The sequence below is a fragment of the Pipistrellus kuhlii genome, unplaced genomic scaffold (genome assembly GCF_014108245.1).
Source record: "Pipistrellus kuhlii isolate mPipKuh1 unplaced genomic scaffold, mPipKuh1.p scaffold_m20_p_4, whole genome shotgun sequence".
NCBI classification, from domain to species: domain Eukaryota; kingdom Metazoa; phylum Chordata; class Mammalia; order Chiroptera; family Vespertilionidae; genus Pipistrellus; species Pipistrellus kuhlii.
This window is the reverse complement of record NW_023425540.1, coordinates 57539709-57554057: the sequence shown is the minus strand read 5'-3', so window position 1 is coordinate 57554057 and position 14349 is coordinate 57539709. Positions and strand designations below refer to the sequence as shown.

General features: G+C 35.9%; 1 protein-coding gene across 2 annotated transcripts in view; it reads left to right on the top strand.

Annotated features, from left to right (window-relative positions):
- The window catches only part of TMEM232 (transmembrane protein 232), a 144225-nt gene that overhangs the window by 3969 nt on the left and 125907 nt on the right, over positions 1-14349 (top strand). Inside the window, exons 2-3 of one of the 2 annotated variants that reach the window (XM_045571839.1) lie at positions 3193-3303; positions 9482-9617. In XM_045571839.1, coding sequence (XP_045427795.1) covers positions 9499-9617 — 119 coding nt within the window. In that variant the 5' untranslated portion in view covers positions 3193-3303; positions 9482-9498. The remainder of the gene's footprint in view (positions 1-3192; positions 3304-9481; positions 9618-14349) is intronic. The other variant, XM_036409303.1, reaches the window with a different exon arrangement.

Sequence of the window (14349 nt, the reverse complement as noted above, 5' to 3'; positions counted from 1 at the left end):
AAATGTACTTGCTCAGGCAAAAGAAAATGTTTCTAGGTTTTCCCTCCTATCCCTCATCCCTCCTCCCACTGCCAGATTGTGTAAATTCTTTCTTTTTTTTTTTTTTTTTAATATTTTTTATTGATTTTACACAGAGAGGAATTGAGAGAGATAGAGAGTTAGAAACATCCATGAGAGAGAAACATCGAACAGCCAGCCGCCTCTTGCAACCCTTCACTGGGGATGTGCCCGCAACCAAGATATGTGCCCTTGACCAGAACTGAACCCGGGACCTTTTAGTCCGCAGGCCAACACTCTATCCACTGAGCCAAACCGGTTTTGGCAGATTGTGTAAATTCTTGATATATGGATATTTGTGAAGAAGAGAAGTACTTTTTGGTAGTTGGTCACCTTTTCAATATCAAATAAGCATCTAAAATAGTCTTACGATACTTTAATTAGAATTTTCTTATCTACATGTAGAGCCTCCTAATTAATACTTAACTCATCTCCCTCCCTCGTACTCCTCCCCCCCACCTCTAAAATGATGGGTCAAATAATCTTTCAAGTACTGGAGAATAGCTTTCCATAGTTACTCATGTCTTGTCATCATTTGGTAGTATCAGTGTAATTTTTACAGATCATGTCACTTAAATATTTATAATCTTTTTGCATTTCATAGTCAATGAAACCATGTGAAAATGTTAGAATTCTAAGTGGTGGTTTACTTATCTTAGGACTTGTTTTAATATATTTAAGTATAAGATCCAAATAAACTGAATACCTTATTATCTTAAAGAATATTTGCTTTGAGTACAAACACTCATTGTAGTAAATCTTTAAGACACCTCACATTAAAATTCTGTTTTCTAAGTAAAAAAAGGAAATGACATGTGTTATATATAAAAAAAAATAATGCTCTGTAGAATTGACTGATTTTTATATTTTGGAGAAGAATATTTTAGCTAACGTGCTTTTTATTCCTTTGTGAGTACCCTATTTAATAGTTTATATTTTTAATGCTTTTAATATTTTCCCGTAGATCTCTTGGAAGAAATTTTAAATAAAGTCCACCAAGCTATTTTTAAATGCATATAACATTCTTTCCATATACATTTTAGTTGGAATATGATAAGCACTCTTAATTCATTGTCTCAAATTTATCATATTTTAGATCAAAGAAGCCTTTTCTCCCTACTAATTCTTTTTAATATTAATTATATTTTTGTTCTCTCTATTATATCTTAGTTTTATTATTATTATTTTTAAATATATTTTATTGATTTTTTACAGAGAGGAAGGGAGAGAGATAGAGAGCAAGAAACGTCAATGAGAGAGAAACATCGACCAGCTGCCTCTTGCATACCCCCTACTGGGGATGTGCCCGCAACCAATGTACATGCCCTTGACCGGAATCGAACCTGGGACCTTTCAGTCCGCAGACCGACGCTCTACCACTGAGCCAAACCGGCTTCAGCTCTTAGTTTTATTTTTGTTCTATCCTCAATTTACCGACCTTTTAAGAGAAATGTGTTTCACAGAAACCTGGGACTGGATATTGTAATTTCTGTTTTTTCAAACTTTATTACTTTTTAAAGTGAATTAATTTTCAATTTTTATTACATTTTAGTATAGCTTTGAGTACACACACACACACACACACACACACACGAACACAAAACAACAACAACAAAACAAGAGGTATAGAGATTTCCCATGCTCTCCCTTCCCTCATACATGTATAGTTTCCCCCATTATCAATAACCAACCATTTGGTACATTTGTTAAAATTGATGAAACTTACACTGACACATCATAATTGTCCAAAATTCACAGTTTAAGAGTGCACTCTTGGTGTTATACAATACATTCTATGGGTTTGGATTAATACTTTCTACTTAAAATATAAAGATTTGCCAAAAAATCACAAGATTTACCTGGTGCTTGTTATGAACAGAAACAATTCTGGATTGATGTATCTGAAGTTTTCATCAGTTAAATTGTCTTGAAGTTCTTAATATTTTAAGGCAATTTACTTAACAATCTCTATAAATTAAAGTTAATCAGAATTCCTCAAAATTTGTGGAATTTTTAAAGTTGAAGTTGCTTGGCACTTGGTAGAAAATTTTTTTAAGGATTTGAATTAGAAAATATTAATGGATACTATCTTCAAAAATTGTCATTCTTTTGCATTGAATTTGCCCCCTTGTGGTTAATACTTACAGAACACCCTGGATATTTTATTTATCTGCATCAGACACATATTTTCTATGTAAAAGGAGCCTTTGAACAGCAATTTGGTTAAAAGAAATAGCTACCTTTGTATAAATATGCTGTTTGAATTTTAAATGTAGATACTGTGTTTCGGGGGACGAGGCTTTGGTAGAGGTATTTAGGCATTGAGGGGACACAGGCACTGTCATACCAATTCTCGCTGCAGCTACTGCTGGATAGCTAACATATGTATAGTATTAAAGCCAAATCATTACTATGTGCTTTATGATTATATTTTAAAGCTAAGAAAGGTCTTTCACGTATAATTGCATCTATTCATTTGATATTGAACCCAAATGTGGTGAAGGTGGGGAAATGACGGTGGAATTGCACTTAAAGGTCCTGATTGGTTAAACCTAGTCCGGATACACTAAAAGAACAACATTCGGGCTCTAAGGAGTGGCTCTTGTAGCATCCTTAGCAACCAGTCTTGGTCCCCAGCAACGCTGAGGCTGAGTTTGTGTGTGACTGCTAGGTTTTGTTTCTGAGGACCTCAGCTAAGGTTATCACCACACTTACCATTCCTGGGCAACTGGGAGATCCACAAAAACCCACACAGGATCACTGAGCATATTTTGGAGGAGGGGTCCATAGCTGTGGCTGTTGGAAGAAGCTTCCACTACTCCAGCCCCTAGGCAGGCCAGCCATCCTGGCCCGTAAGAATCTAAGGTGAAAATCATCCTGTGAAGGCAGGAAAGAGGAAGTCAGCCACCAGGTCACCTGATAGAGAAATAGCTTTTGTGCTGGGGAAAGGAAAGAATTGGAAGAACTTATTGCTTTTAATAGGCGAATTCTTTTTAACATTGTCTAGTTCTCAGGAAAAAAAAAAATTAACAAGTGTACTTTTTTTAACCTTATTTTAACTGGAGCTTTAACAAAAATACACTAGGAATTAATGTTGAATTTTTTTTTTTTTTTTTTTTTTTTTTTTTTTTAAAGAACCGCCAAGCACCAGACAGCTTACTGGAGCCATTTGATCAGCTGAAACATACCTCTTCAGTGTATATATGTTCTTTGTTTTGATGTCTCAAATAACTCTTTAGGTTCAAGGTGAGTACTAGATTTTTTTATTTTAATAAGAACTATTTGGCATAAACTCTTATAATCTTGATAAACAATGTTATATTCCTTTGAGTATCTGGTTCATAATCAGAATCATTCATTATCATGGTTAATTTGGTTAAGTGATCCTCTGTTGGAATTCATTGTTCATCCAGAACTCCTAGTAAAGTGCCTGAAACAAATGCTTAATAAATACTCTGTAGTTTTATAAATTAGGATTTCCCCCAATTTTTTGTGCATGAGATTCCAGAACTCTTTAGTGTCCTAAAGATTTCTCTGGTAAAATTTAGCAACAAATGTATATCCTACTGCAACTCAGGGAGATTTGTATCTCACAGGAGCATGTTAATAACTCTGAGATGCCCTTTACTATGCAAACCTTTAATTTTGTTTAATGCAATGTTTTCCAAACTTATTTCACAATAGTTTTTAGGAGATAATAAATCACTGTATTCCACAAAATACATTTTCTTTATGATGTTGCATATAGAAAATGCTAAGGAAGCTACTGCGAACTAGTAGATCTAAAAAAATGTTTAACAAGCTTGCAGTATGTAAGATATATAGACAAAATCAGTTTGCAGTAGCAATTAGCACACTGAAAAGAAAATAAGTTAAGAAAAACTCCACTTATAGCATCAAAGAGAATAAAATATGAATACATTTAACAAAGGCAATGTAAATTACATTTTGAAAAGTACAAAATATTGTTGAAAAGAGATTTAAAAAGGCAAAAATAAATGGAAAGACAACTTAGGCTCATGGATAAGAATACCTTATATTGTTAAGATGGCAATGCTCCCAAATTGATCCTCAGGTTCAGTACAACCCATATTGACATTCTAACTGGTCTCTGCAGAAGTTGATAATATGATCCTAAAATTCACGTGGCAAGTCTATCTTGGGCCTGGAATAGAAAAAACAATATTGAAAAAGAAATACAAAGTGGAAGATTCACATTTCTCAATTTCAAAAATTACTACTGAGCATCAGTAATCAAGACAATGTGTGTTGGCATGATACACATAGATTTCAATAAAATAGAATTGCTTTTTGATAAGGGTGCTAAAATAATTCAATGAAGGAAAAAATTTCCAACAAATGGTTCTGGCACAATTGGATATCCATATGCAAAAGGATGATGTTGGAACCCTGTATCATACCATATACAAATGTTAACTCAAATGGATAAAAAAAACCTTAAATGTAAGAGCTAAAACTACAAAATCCTTAGAAGAAAACAGGCATAAATCTTTCAACATGGATTAGGTAGTGATTTCTTAGATAGGACAACAAAAAGCACATACAATAACAACAAAAATAGAACCAATGGACTTTATAAAAAATTATAAATATAGCTCTTCAAAGCTATCATCAAGAAAGTGAAAAGACAATCTACAGATTGGAAGAAAATTATTGCAAATCATACATCTGAAAAGGTATTTGTATCTGATACTTATAAGAACAATTTGCTAAAGAACAACAGTCAATTGAGTAAATTTGAAGATTTAATTGGCTTTATTAAGTGATTCATCCCATCTAGCATCTAGAAAGGAGCTCCAAGGAGCTATACAAATAAATGGTTTACATAGGAAAAAAGGTGGGGTAAGGGAGCTATTAAAAGAAAAAGGACTTTCTGATCAAGACATATTCTTTTAGGGGGAAAGAAATATACAACTGGGTTATTTTTATTTTTATTTTTATTTTTCCATGTGATTGCCTCCTCTGCCTATGAGGGGGTAGGGTTGGACAGGGCGCACATGACAGGTTACCTCATTGATATTGATATTGAGATTGGTTGATTAAAAATCTATTTCTGGTAGAGTTTGAAACACCAAGTAGATCAAGTATTAAATCTAGATGTGGTATCATGGCCTTTAGCAAAAAGAAATGTTTTCTCTTTTATACATTGCAACTCAATAATAAAAAGACAATACAATGAAAAATAGGCAAAGGATCTGAATATACATTTCTTCAAAAGAGATATACAAATGTCTAATAAGCACATGGAAAGATGATTAAGTCAATAGGTATTAGAGAAATTCAAATCAAAACCACTTCAGGCCTGTTTGGATATCTGTAATAAAAAATATAATGTTTTAGTGAGGATGTAGAGAAATCTGATCCTTTATATACTGCTGGTGAGAAATTAAAATAGTGTAGACACTTTAGAAAACAATCTGGCAGTTACTTAAATGATTAAACATAGAGTTACCACATGATTCAGCAATTCCTCTCCTAGATATATATATTCAAGAGACTTGGAAACATATATCTACACATAAAGTTATATTGGGATACATGATGTTAATGGCATCAATAAGCCTGAACTCATTCAGACCTTGGATTTCTGGATCTCTGTGGCAGCTATCTCACAATTAAGTTTATACTTTTATTTATAGAACATACTATATTTTCATGACCACATGTGTTTATCACTGATGTTTCATTGTATGTGTGTATGAGGGATGAGAGAACAAATACTGAAAATTCTACTTTTTATAAGAAGTCCAGGAGAAGATGTATTTTCTGAGAAAAATACATTTTACAGTTTTCTTTTAATACAGATCACCTGTAATAACTTCATCCACCTGATCTGAATTGGTCATTCAGCTAGTAGGTCATTCAATCCCTTCTCTGACTATACAGATTTCCTTGTTTGATTAGTCATGCTTCGGCAAAATGTGCATGTCCTTCATGTACTGTGAATATTGGATTTTTCTAATTACTACTAAGTTATCCTATGGCATTAGTACCCTAAGAGCAGCCAACCAGTGCTTAGTGTCCTTAAAAACAGGGCTGCCTATCCTCAGGCATGGTTAATGCTCTTCTAGGACATAGCACCAGTACAGAGCTGTTTCATCAGGTTCAGGACTGCACATGTAATAATAACAGTAATACTATTAATGATAATACTAGTCATATGAAGGTTGACTGGATCCTACTTTACAGATAGCAACAACAACAACAATAATAATTCCCTGTTGATTTATGTTTTGGACTCTGTTGATAGTTTTAGGTTTAAGTTTTGAGAATTTTATGAAGAATATTCTTACAAAAAGATGAAAATTTTTGTGAAAGTTGATTACATTATTAGGTTCTCTAGTTTGATTATTTTTGGTATGGAGAAGGAGAAATTTAAAATCTTATTTTTTGTTGTTCATCCCACTGAGGGTTTAATTCCAGTACCTCTTTGAAAAACACTTATGAAGACATTGTTATTTTCTTTTGGGAAACTTGAGATTATTTGGGCTTGTTTCTTTTATTCTTAGTCAAATTCAGTTCTAACCCATAAAATACATTAGGGAGTCATATTGTCTCTGTTGTATATAAAAATATTTTCAAATAGTGTTTCACATACTACTTTTGGTTTAGCATTATTACTATCAAGTTAAGTAATCCTAAAATAAGCCAGAAATTGAAAGTAATCATGAATAAACTTTCACAGCAATTTGACATTTTCTACTCACCCCATCTGGGAAAGTTTTATCAGCAAAGTGGTATAGAACTTGCATTTTGAGTGGATCGTCCAAATATCTACCCTGTTACCAGCAGATGCAAAAAAGCAACAACTCCTGAATATATTCTGAGAATAACTTATATTACAGTTAGGTCCACTTTGAATGATGTTTCTATACATAGCTCATTATATTTAAACATACTTTTGCTTTATTTTCTAATAGATGTAGATTATTGTAAGCAAAATTTACTACAGCTAATAGGAATAGATAATGATGTTTTGAGTTTATAATTTATTTGTGCTATTTTCCCATTACCCTTCCAGATCTACTTCCTATTCTTCTGGACTCTGCCCTACACCTTCTAGCTTCTAGTTTGGGGTAGCTCAGCAATTTTCAACCTTTTTCATCTCATGGCACATAAACTAATTGCTAAAATTCTGTGGGACAACAAAAATATATTTTTTCCCTATTTGACAAAAAAAGAGGTATAATTTTGATTCATTTACATCAGACAACTATAGTTGTCATTTTTTAAATTTGGCAATCTAAGGGAAAAAAGGTCAGTGCACCTGACTAAATAGTCAGTTACTGCATGTTTTAAAAATCCTTGTCACACACCAATGGAAAACACAGGCAGACAATTGGAATGGAGTCCTGGGACTGGTAATGGTTTACTCCCTTCTTGCCAGCCCCTGAGAACAACACCATCTCAGATTTCCTTTTCTTTTTCATTTAAATAACTGCCAACATCATTGGAAAGTCTCTTTATTCAGTTACCCCATTTAAGTGTGTCATTCGTTTCTTGCCAAAACCTTGACTAATATAATGATATGTGTTAAGAATCAGATATCTTAAAAATGAAATGCAAAATAATTCAATATAATTCTGACTACCCATTTTGTTATTTTATTTTGCTGTTTAAGTATCCCACTAAACACAAATAGAGTGCCTTAGTTTTGGTCTCACACCTATAAAACGTGCTTAAATATGCTTCAAAAGAAAAATAAATCTGGATATGAGGGCAAGCAGAAAAAGCATAATCTAAATGGTAAAAAGACAGGAGACATAAAAAGAAATTTATAAGTAACCTTAAAAAACTGAAAGCATAATAATCTAATAATGATCCAAGCACTTATGTAAAACTTCTTATGAGTCAGGCTATTTTAGCAATCTACATATATTAATCTACTAGAGGCCTGGTGCAGAAAATTCGTGCACGGGGATGTGTGTGCCTCAGCCCAACCTGCACCCTCTTCAATCTGGGACCCCTTGAGGGATGTCTCTCTCACAATCCAGGACTGTTGGCTCCCAACTGCTTGCTTATCTGCTTTCCTGATGCCCCTAACTGCTTCTGCCTGCCAGCCTGATCACCCCCTAACCACTCCGCTGTCAGCCTGATTGATGCCTAACTTCTCCCCTGTTGGCCCAATTGCCTGTAACTGCCCTTACCTGCCAGCCTGGTCACCTCTACCTGCCCACCCTTGCTGGCCTGATCACCCCCAACTGCCCTTCCTGCAAGCCTGGTCCCCTCAAACTACCCTGCCCTGCCAGTCTCATCACCCTTAACTGCTCTCCCCTGCTGGTCTGATTCCCCACATCTGTCCTCCCCTGCAGGTCTGGGTCCCCAAAACTGCCCTCCCCTGCAGGCCTGAAACCCCCCCTCTCCCTCAACTGCTTTTCCCTGCAGGCTTGATTGCTCCCAACTGCCCTCCTTTGCAGGCCTGGTCCCTCCCAACTGCCCTCCCCTGCTGGCCTTATTGCCTATAACTGCCCTCTCTTGCAGGCCTGGTTCCTCCCTCTGTCCTCCCCTGCTGGCCATCTTGTGTCCACATGGGGGCAGCCATCTTGTGTGTTGGAGTGACAGTCAATTTGCATATTACTCTTTTATTAAATAGAATAGAGACCTGGTACATGGGTGGGAGCTGGCTGGTTTGCCCTGAAGGGTGTCCCGGATCAGGGTGGGAGTTCCCTTGGTGCATGGGGTGGCATGGGCAAGGGGCCTGTGGTTGTTTGCAGGCCAGCTACACCCCCTGGTGACCCAAGCAGAGGCCCTGGTATCTGGGATTTATTTATCTTCTATAATTGAAACTTTGTAGCCTTGAGCAGAGGCCAGGGCAGAGTGAAGCTTGGTGACCCAAGCCTCCTGCTTACTTCAGCTCTGTGGCCACCAACATCTTGGTTGGATTAATTTGCATACTCACTCCTGATTGGCTTGTGGGTGTGGCTTGTGGGCATAATAGAGGTATGGTCAATTTGCATGTTTTTCTTTTATTAGATAGGCTTTCTTATAACAATGCTATAAAGGTACTATTCTCTTTGTACAGGAGAGGAAACTGAGGCACAGAGCAGTTAAGTATATAGTCAGTCTGGTTGTATTCTTTTAACTACTATGCCATGCTGTTCTTTCAATGATTTTACTAATAAAACTGGTAAAGTTCAATAAAGACTAAATATTACATGAAATGTTAATTTTATAATAGTAACAATATATGGAACATGGGTTTTTGATTCAAAGTTGGGTTTGAATCATAAGTCTGACACTTTAAATTTAAATTTAAATATTTCCTTAATACTATTGTATTTCATTCTTCATCCCGATTTCCTTCTTGCCACCTTTTTCATAAATAATACATTTACATGAATTATATTATGTGGCAATGGGAATATATTTGTATTCTAATATACAATTTAATATTTCTCTTTAGGTTTATGATCTGTGAATATGCCTTTTAAGAAATCACCTGTGACTGATATATTTGGAATAATAGCTCCCTCTTATAAAGAAAAAGTCTTGAGGTTTAATTTGCAAGAGAAAAAGAAAAAGAGGAGTGATAAATCAAAGTAAGTTTAAAAATTTTTCATATTATTAAAATAGTAGGCCTATACGTATTGTAGAATTCAGAAAATATTGTACAATGTGAGCAATAGGTATAACTACAGGCTATTTTGTACATCAATATAAATGCTGTATAGAATAAAATTTTTTTTTAAATTTACTATTTGTTAAATAAATAGGTGATTTTTATTAATCTTTTCTAAAATTTTAAGTTCTACGTTTGTTTAAAATAAGTAATCCTTTTATAATTATATATATGTTTTAAGTTGCCATAATAATCCTGAAACACATGAGAAAGCATTTAATAACTATTACATTGTGAAACTTTTTAATTATTATTAAATCCTTTGCTATTTTATATTAAACTGCAGTAGAATGTTTTTCTGTATCAAATTATTGCTTTAGGATATAATGTCTTAAAATGAAGTTACTAGATCAAAGTTTGTTGATAATTTAAAAATTGTGTGTGACATTAAGAAATTTAAATGGTTTTTTTTTTAAAAATAGAATATATAATAAAACATTATTATATATCATTTTGGTTGAGGTCAAATATTGTTATGTTTACTTCAAATATTTTTCTTTAATGAAGACTAGATCAATAGATCAACTTGAAGCTATGACAACATGCTCTCCCAACTATAATAATTGTGGTATATGTAATTACAGTTTATTTTTCTACTTTATAATACCTGAATACAAAATTATATTTTCCACATGATTTTAAATATAATTATGTAATTACACAAATTATATACAGAGATAAATCATAACATATATCTATAATTTGATTTTAAAAAGGTAATGCTATGATTTTAATTCAAGTCATATTGCTAACGATGTATTTTCTTCATTTACTTCAGCAGTGGCATAATGTTCAAATATAGTAAATTCTTCTTATTTTACTTACCTATTTCCCAATTTTTTTCCATAAAGTTAATGCTATAGTGAAAATTATTGTACATTTCTCTTTGTGTACCTGTATGTTTCATTGAAGTGAATTTTTTATGCCTTGCTTCTTAAATTTAACTTGATGCTATTGCTCTCCAAAGTGCTTGAATCAATTTACATATTCTTTACCAGTAAGTGAAAATATCACTTCCCCCATTTTCACCAATACCTGGTATTGTCAGACTTCTTAATATTTGCTGGTATAGTAAGGCTAAAGTGGTACTTGCCTGCTCATGTGTTTGACCAATTTACTTTGTGTTGTCTTTTCAAATTGATACTTGCTATTCTTAAATATTTATTATTAATTCATTCAGTCTGGCTTGTCTTTTTAATATATTTTATTGATTTTTTACAGAGAGGAAGGGAGAGAGATAGAGAGCCAGAAACATCGATGAGAGAGAAACATCGACCAGCCGCCTCCTGCACCCCCCCCACCGGGGATGTGCCCGCAACCAACATACATGCCCTTGACCAGAATCAAACCTGGGACCTTTCAGTCGCAGACTGACGCTCTACCACTGAGCCAAACCGGTTTTCGCTGGCTTGTCTTTTAACTTTGTTTTTGTGGTACCTTTTGTCATACAGAAGTCTGGAAAATCAATTTTTTATTTTTATTTAAAAAATATATTTCTTTATTGATTTCAGAGAGGAAGGGAGAGGGGGAGAGAGATAGAAACATCAATGATGAGAATCATTGATTAGCTGCCTCCTGCATGTCCCACACTGGGGATAGAGTCTGCAACCCAGGCATATACTCTATCTGGAAATCAAACTGTAACATTGTAGTTCATAGGTCAATGCTCAACCACCAAACCATGCTGGCCAGGCTGAATATGGAATTATCTTTGGTCTGTTATTACTTTTATTCTTTTCCTGCAGCACACCAAAGGTGTCGTTCTACTCACAGCTTCCCTTATTGCTGTTGAAAAGTTGGGTGAAAATTTTGTTATTTTATTTAGGATTAATGTGTTTTCCCCAATTTTGAGTGCTTTCAAAAATGTTTTACTGTTTTGCATTTTCTGCAGTTTTGCTGTGATGTGTCTGAATGTAATTAAAAATTATTCTCCTTGGATTTCTTAAACCTGATGAATCTATGGACTATGTCTTTCATAATTCCTGATAAATTATCAGACATTGTTTCTTCAGATATTACTTTGTAAACCCATTTTCTCTTATCTCTGCTTATTGGACTCTTGATTAAATGCATATCTTATATTTCACACTAGAGGCCTAGTGCACGAAATTTGTTCACTGGGGCAACAGGGAGGGGTGGGGGGCAGTTGTCCCTCAGCCCAGCCTGTGCTCTCTCCAATCTGGGACCCTTCAAGGAATGTCTGACTGCCCATTTAGGCCCAATCACAATCCAGGACTGCTGGCTCCCAACCACTTGCCTGCCAGCCTGATCATCTCCTAACCACTCCCTTGCCTGATTGATGCCTACCTGCCCCCTGCCAGCCTGATTGCCCCTAACTGCCCTTCCTGCTGGCCTGGTCACTCCTAACTGCCCTCCCCTGCAGAGTTGATCGCCTTCAATTGCCCTCCCTTGCAGGCCTGGTCCCTCTCAACTGCCCTCCCCTGCTGGCTATCTTTTGGTGGCCATCTTGTGTCCACTTGTGGGTAGGATCTTTGACCACATGAGGGCAGCCATATTGTATGTTGGAGTGATGGACAATCTACATATTACTCTTTTATTAAATAGGATAGAGGCCTGGTGCACAGGTGGAGGCCAGCCGATTTGCCCTTCTGAAGGGTGTTCTGAATCAGGATGGGGGATCCCTTGAAATATGGGGCAGCCTGAGAGAGGGTCCTGTAGTGGTTTGCAGGCTGGCCACACCCCACAGCAACCCAAGCTGAGGCCCTGATATCTGGGATATATTTACTTTCTACAGTTGAAACTTGGTAGTCTAGAGCGGAGCCAAGCTTCTTTCTTGCCCCGTGATGGCAGCCGTTTTTATTTGGATTAGTTTACCTTCTATAATTGAATCTTCATAGTTTTGAGTAGAGGCTTAGGCTGGCAAGGGCAGGCGGAAAGCTTGGCTTCCTCCATTGCCGGGGAAATGCCTCCCTCCTGCTCTCTGTGGCTGTAGCCATTGTGGTTGGGTTTATTTGCATACTTGCTCTGATTGGCCAGTGGGTGTGGCTGGTGGGCATGGCTTGTGGAGGAGAGTGTTGGTTAATTTTTTTTTTCTCATTTTTATTTATTTATTTATTTTTTCATTTAATTATTTTTTAATATATTTTATTGATTTTTTTTTTGCCCCCCTCCCTCCCTCCCACACATCCCCTCCCTCCCCAGAGTTTTGTGTCCACTGGTTGTACTTATATGCATGTATAAAAGTCCTTCGGTTGATCTATTATCTCCCCCAGATCTTCCCTCCCCTCCCCGCTGTAATTTGACAGTCTACTTGTTGATATACTGTCTCTGTATCTATCTTTTGGTTCATCAGTTTATAATGCTCTTTATTATCCACAAATGAGTGAGGTCATGTGGTGTTTCTCTTTCATTGATTGGCTTATTTCACTCAGCATGATGTTCTCCAATTCCATCCAGGTTGCTGCAAATGATGAGAATTCCTTCTTTTTTATGGCAGCATAGTATTCCATTGTGTAGATGTACCATAGTTTTTGGATCCAATCATCTGCTGACGGACACTTAGGCTGTTTCCAAATTCTGGCTATTGTAGATTGTGCTGCTATGAACATAGGGATGCATATATCCTTTCTGATTGGTGTTTCTAGTTTCTTGGGATATATTCCTAGAAGTGGGATTACTGGGTCAAATGGGAGTTCCATTTTCAGTTTTTTGAGGAAACTCCACACTGCTCTCCACAGTGGTTGCACCAGTCTGCATTCCCACCAGCAGTGCACGAGGGTTCCTTTTTCTCTGCAACCTCGCCAACACTTGTCGTTTGTTGATTTGTTGATGTTGGCCGGTGTGAGATGGTACCGCATTGTTGTTTTGATTTGCATCTCTCGGACAATTAGTGACTTTGAGCATGTTTTCATGTGCCTTTTGGCCTTCCTTCTGTCTTCTTTTGAAAATGTTCTACTTAGGTCCATTGCCCATTTTTTAATTGGATTATTTATCTTCCTTTTATTTAGTTGTATAAGCTGTTTGTAGATGTTGGAGATTAAACCGTTATCAGTGGTATCATTTGCAAATATGTTCTCCCACACTGTGGGCTTTCTTGTTGTTTTGTTGATGGTTTCTTTTGCTGTAAAAAAGCTTTTTATTTTGATGTAGTCCCATTTGTTTATTTTCTCTTTAGCTTCCATTGCCCTAGGGGTAGTATCAGTGAAGAAGTTCTTTTGGCATACGTCTGAGATTTTGCTGCCTGTGGATGCTTCTAGTATTTTTATGGTTTCCCGTCTGATGTTTAAGTCCTGTATCCATTTTGAGTTTATTTTTGTGAATGGTGTAAGTTGGTGATCCAGTTTCATTCTTTTGCATGTGTCTGTCCAATTTTCCCAACACCATTTATTGAAGAAACTGTCTTGACTCCATTGTATATTCGTGCCTCCTTTGTCAAATATTAATTGAGCATAGTGATTTGGGTTGATATCTGGGTTCTCGATTCGATTCCATTGATCTATATGTCTGTTCTTGTGCCAGTACCAGGCTGTTTTGAGAACAGTGGCTTTGTAATATAGTTTGAAGTCTGGTATTGAGATCCCTCCTACTTTACTCTTCTTTCTCAGGATTGCTGTGGCTATTCGGAGTCTTTTATTGTTCCAAATGAACTTTTGGAGAGTTCTTTCTAGGTCGGTGAAATATGTCGTTGGTAT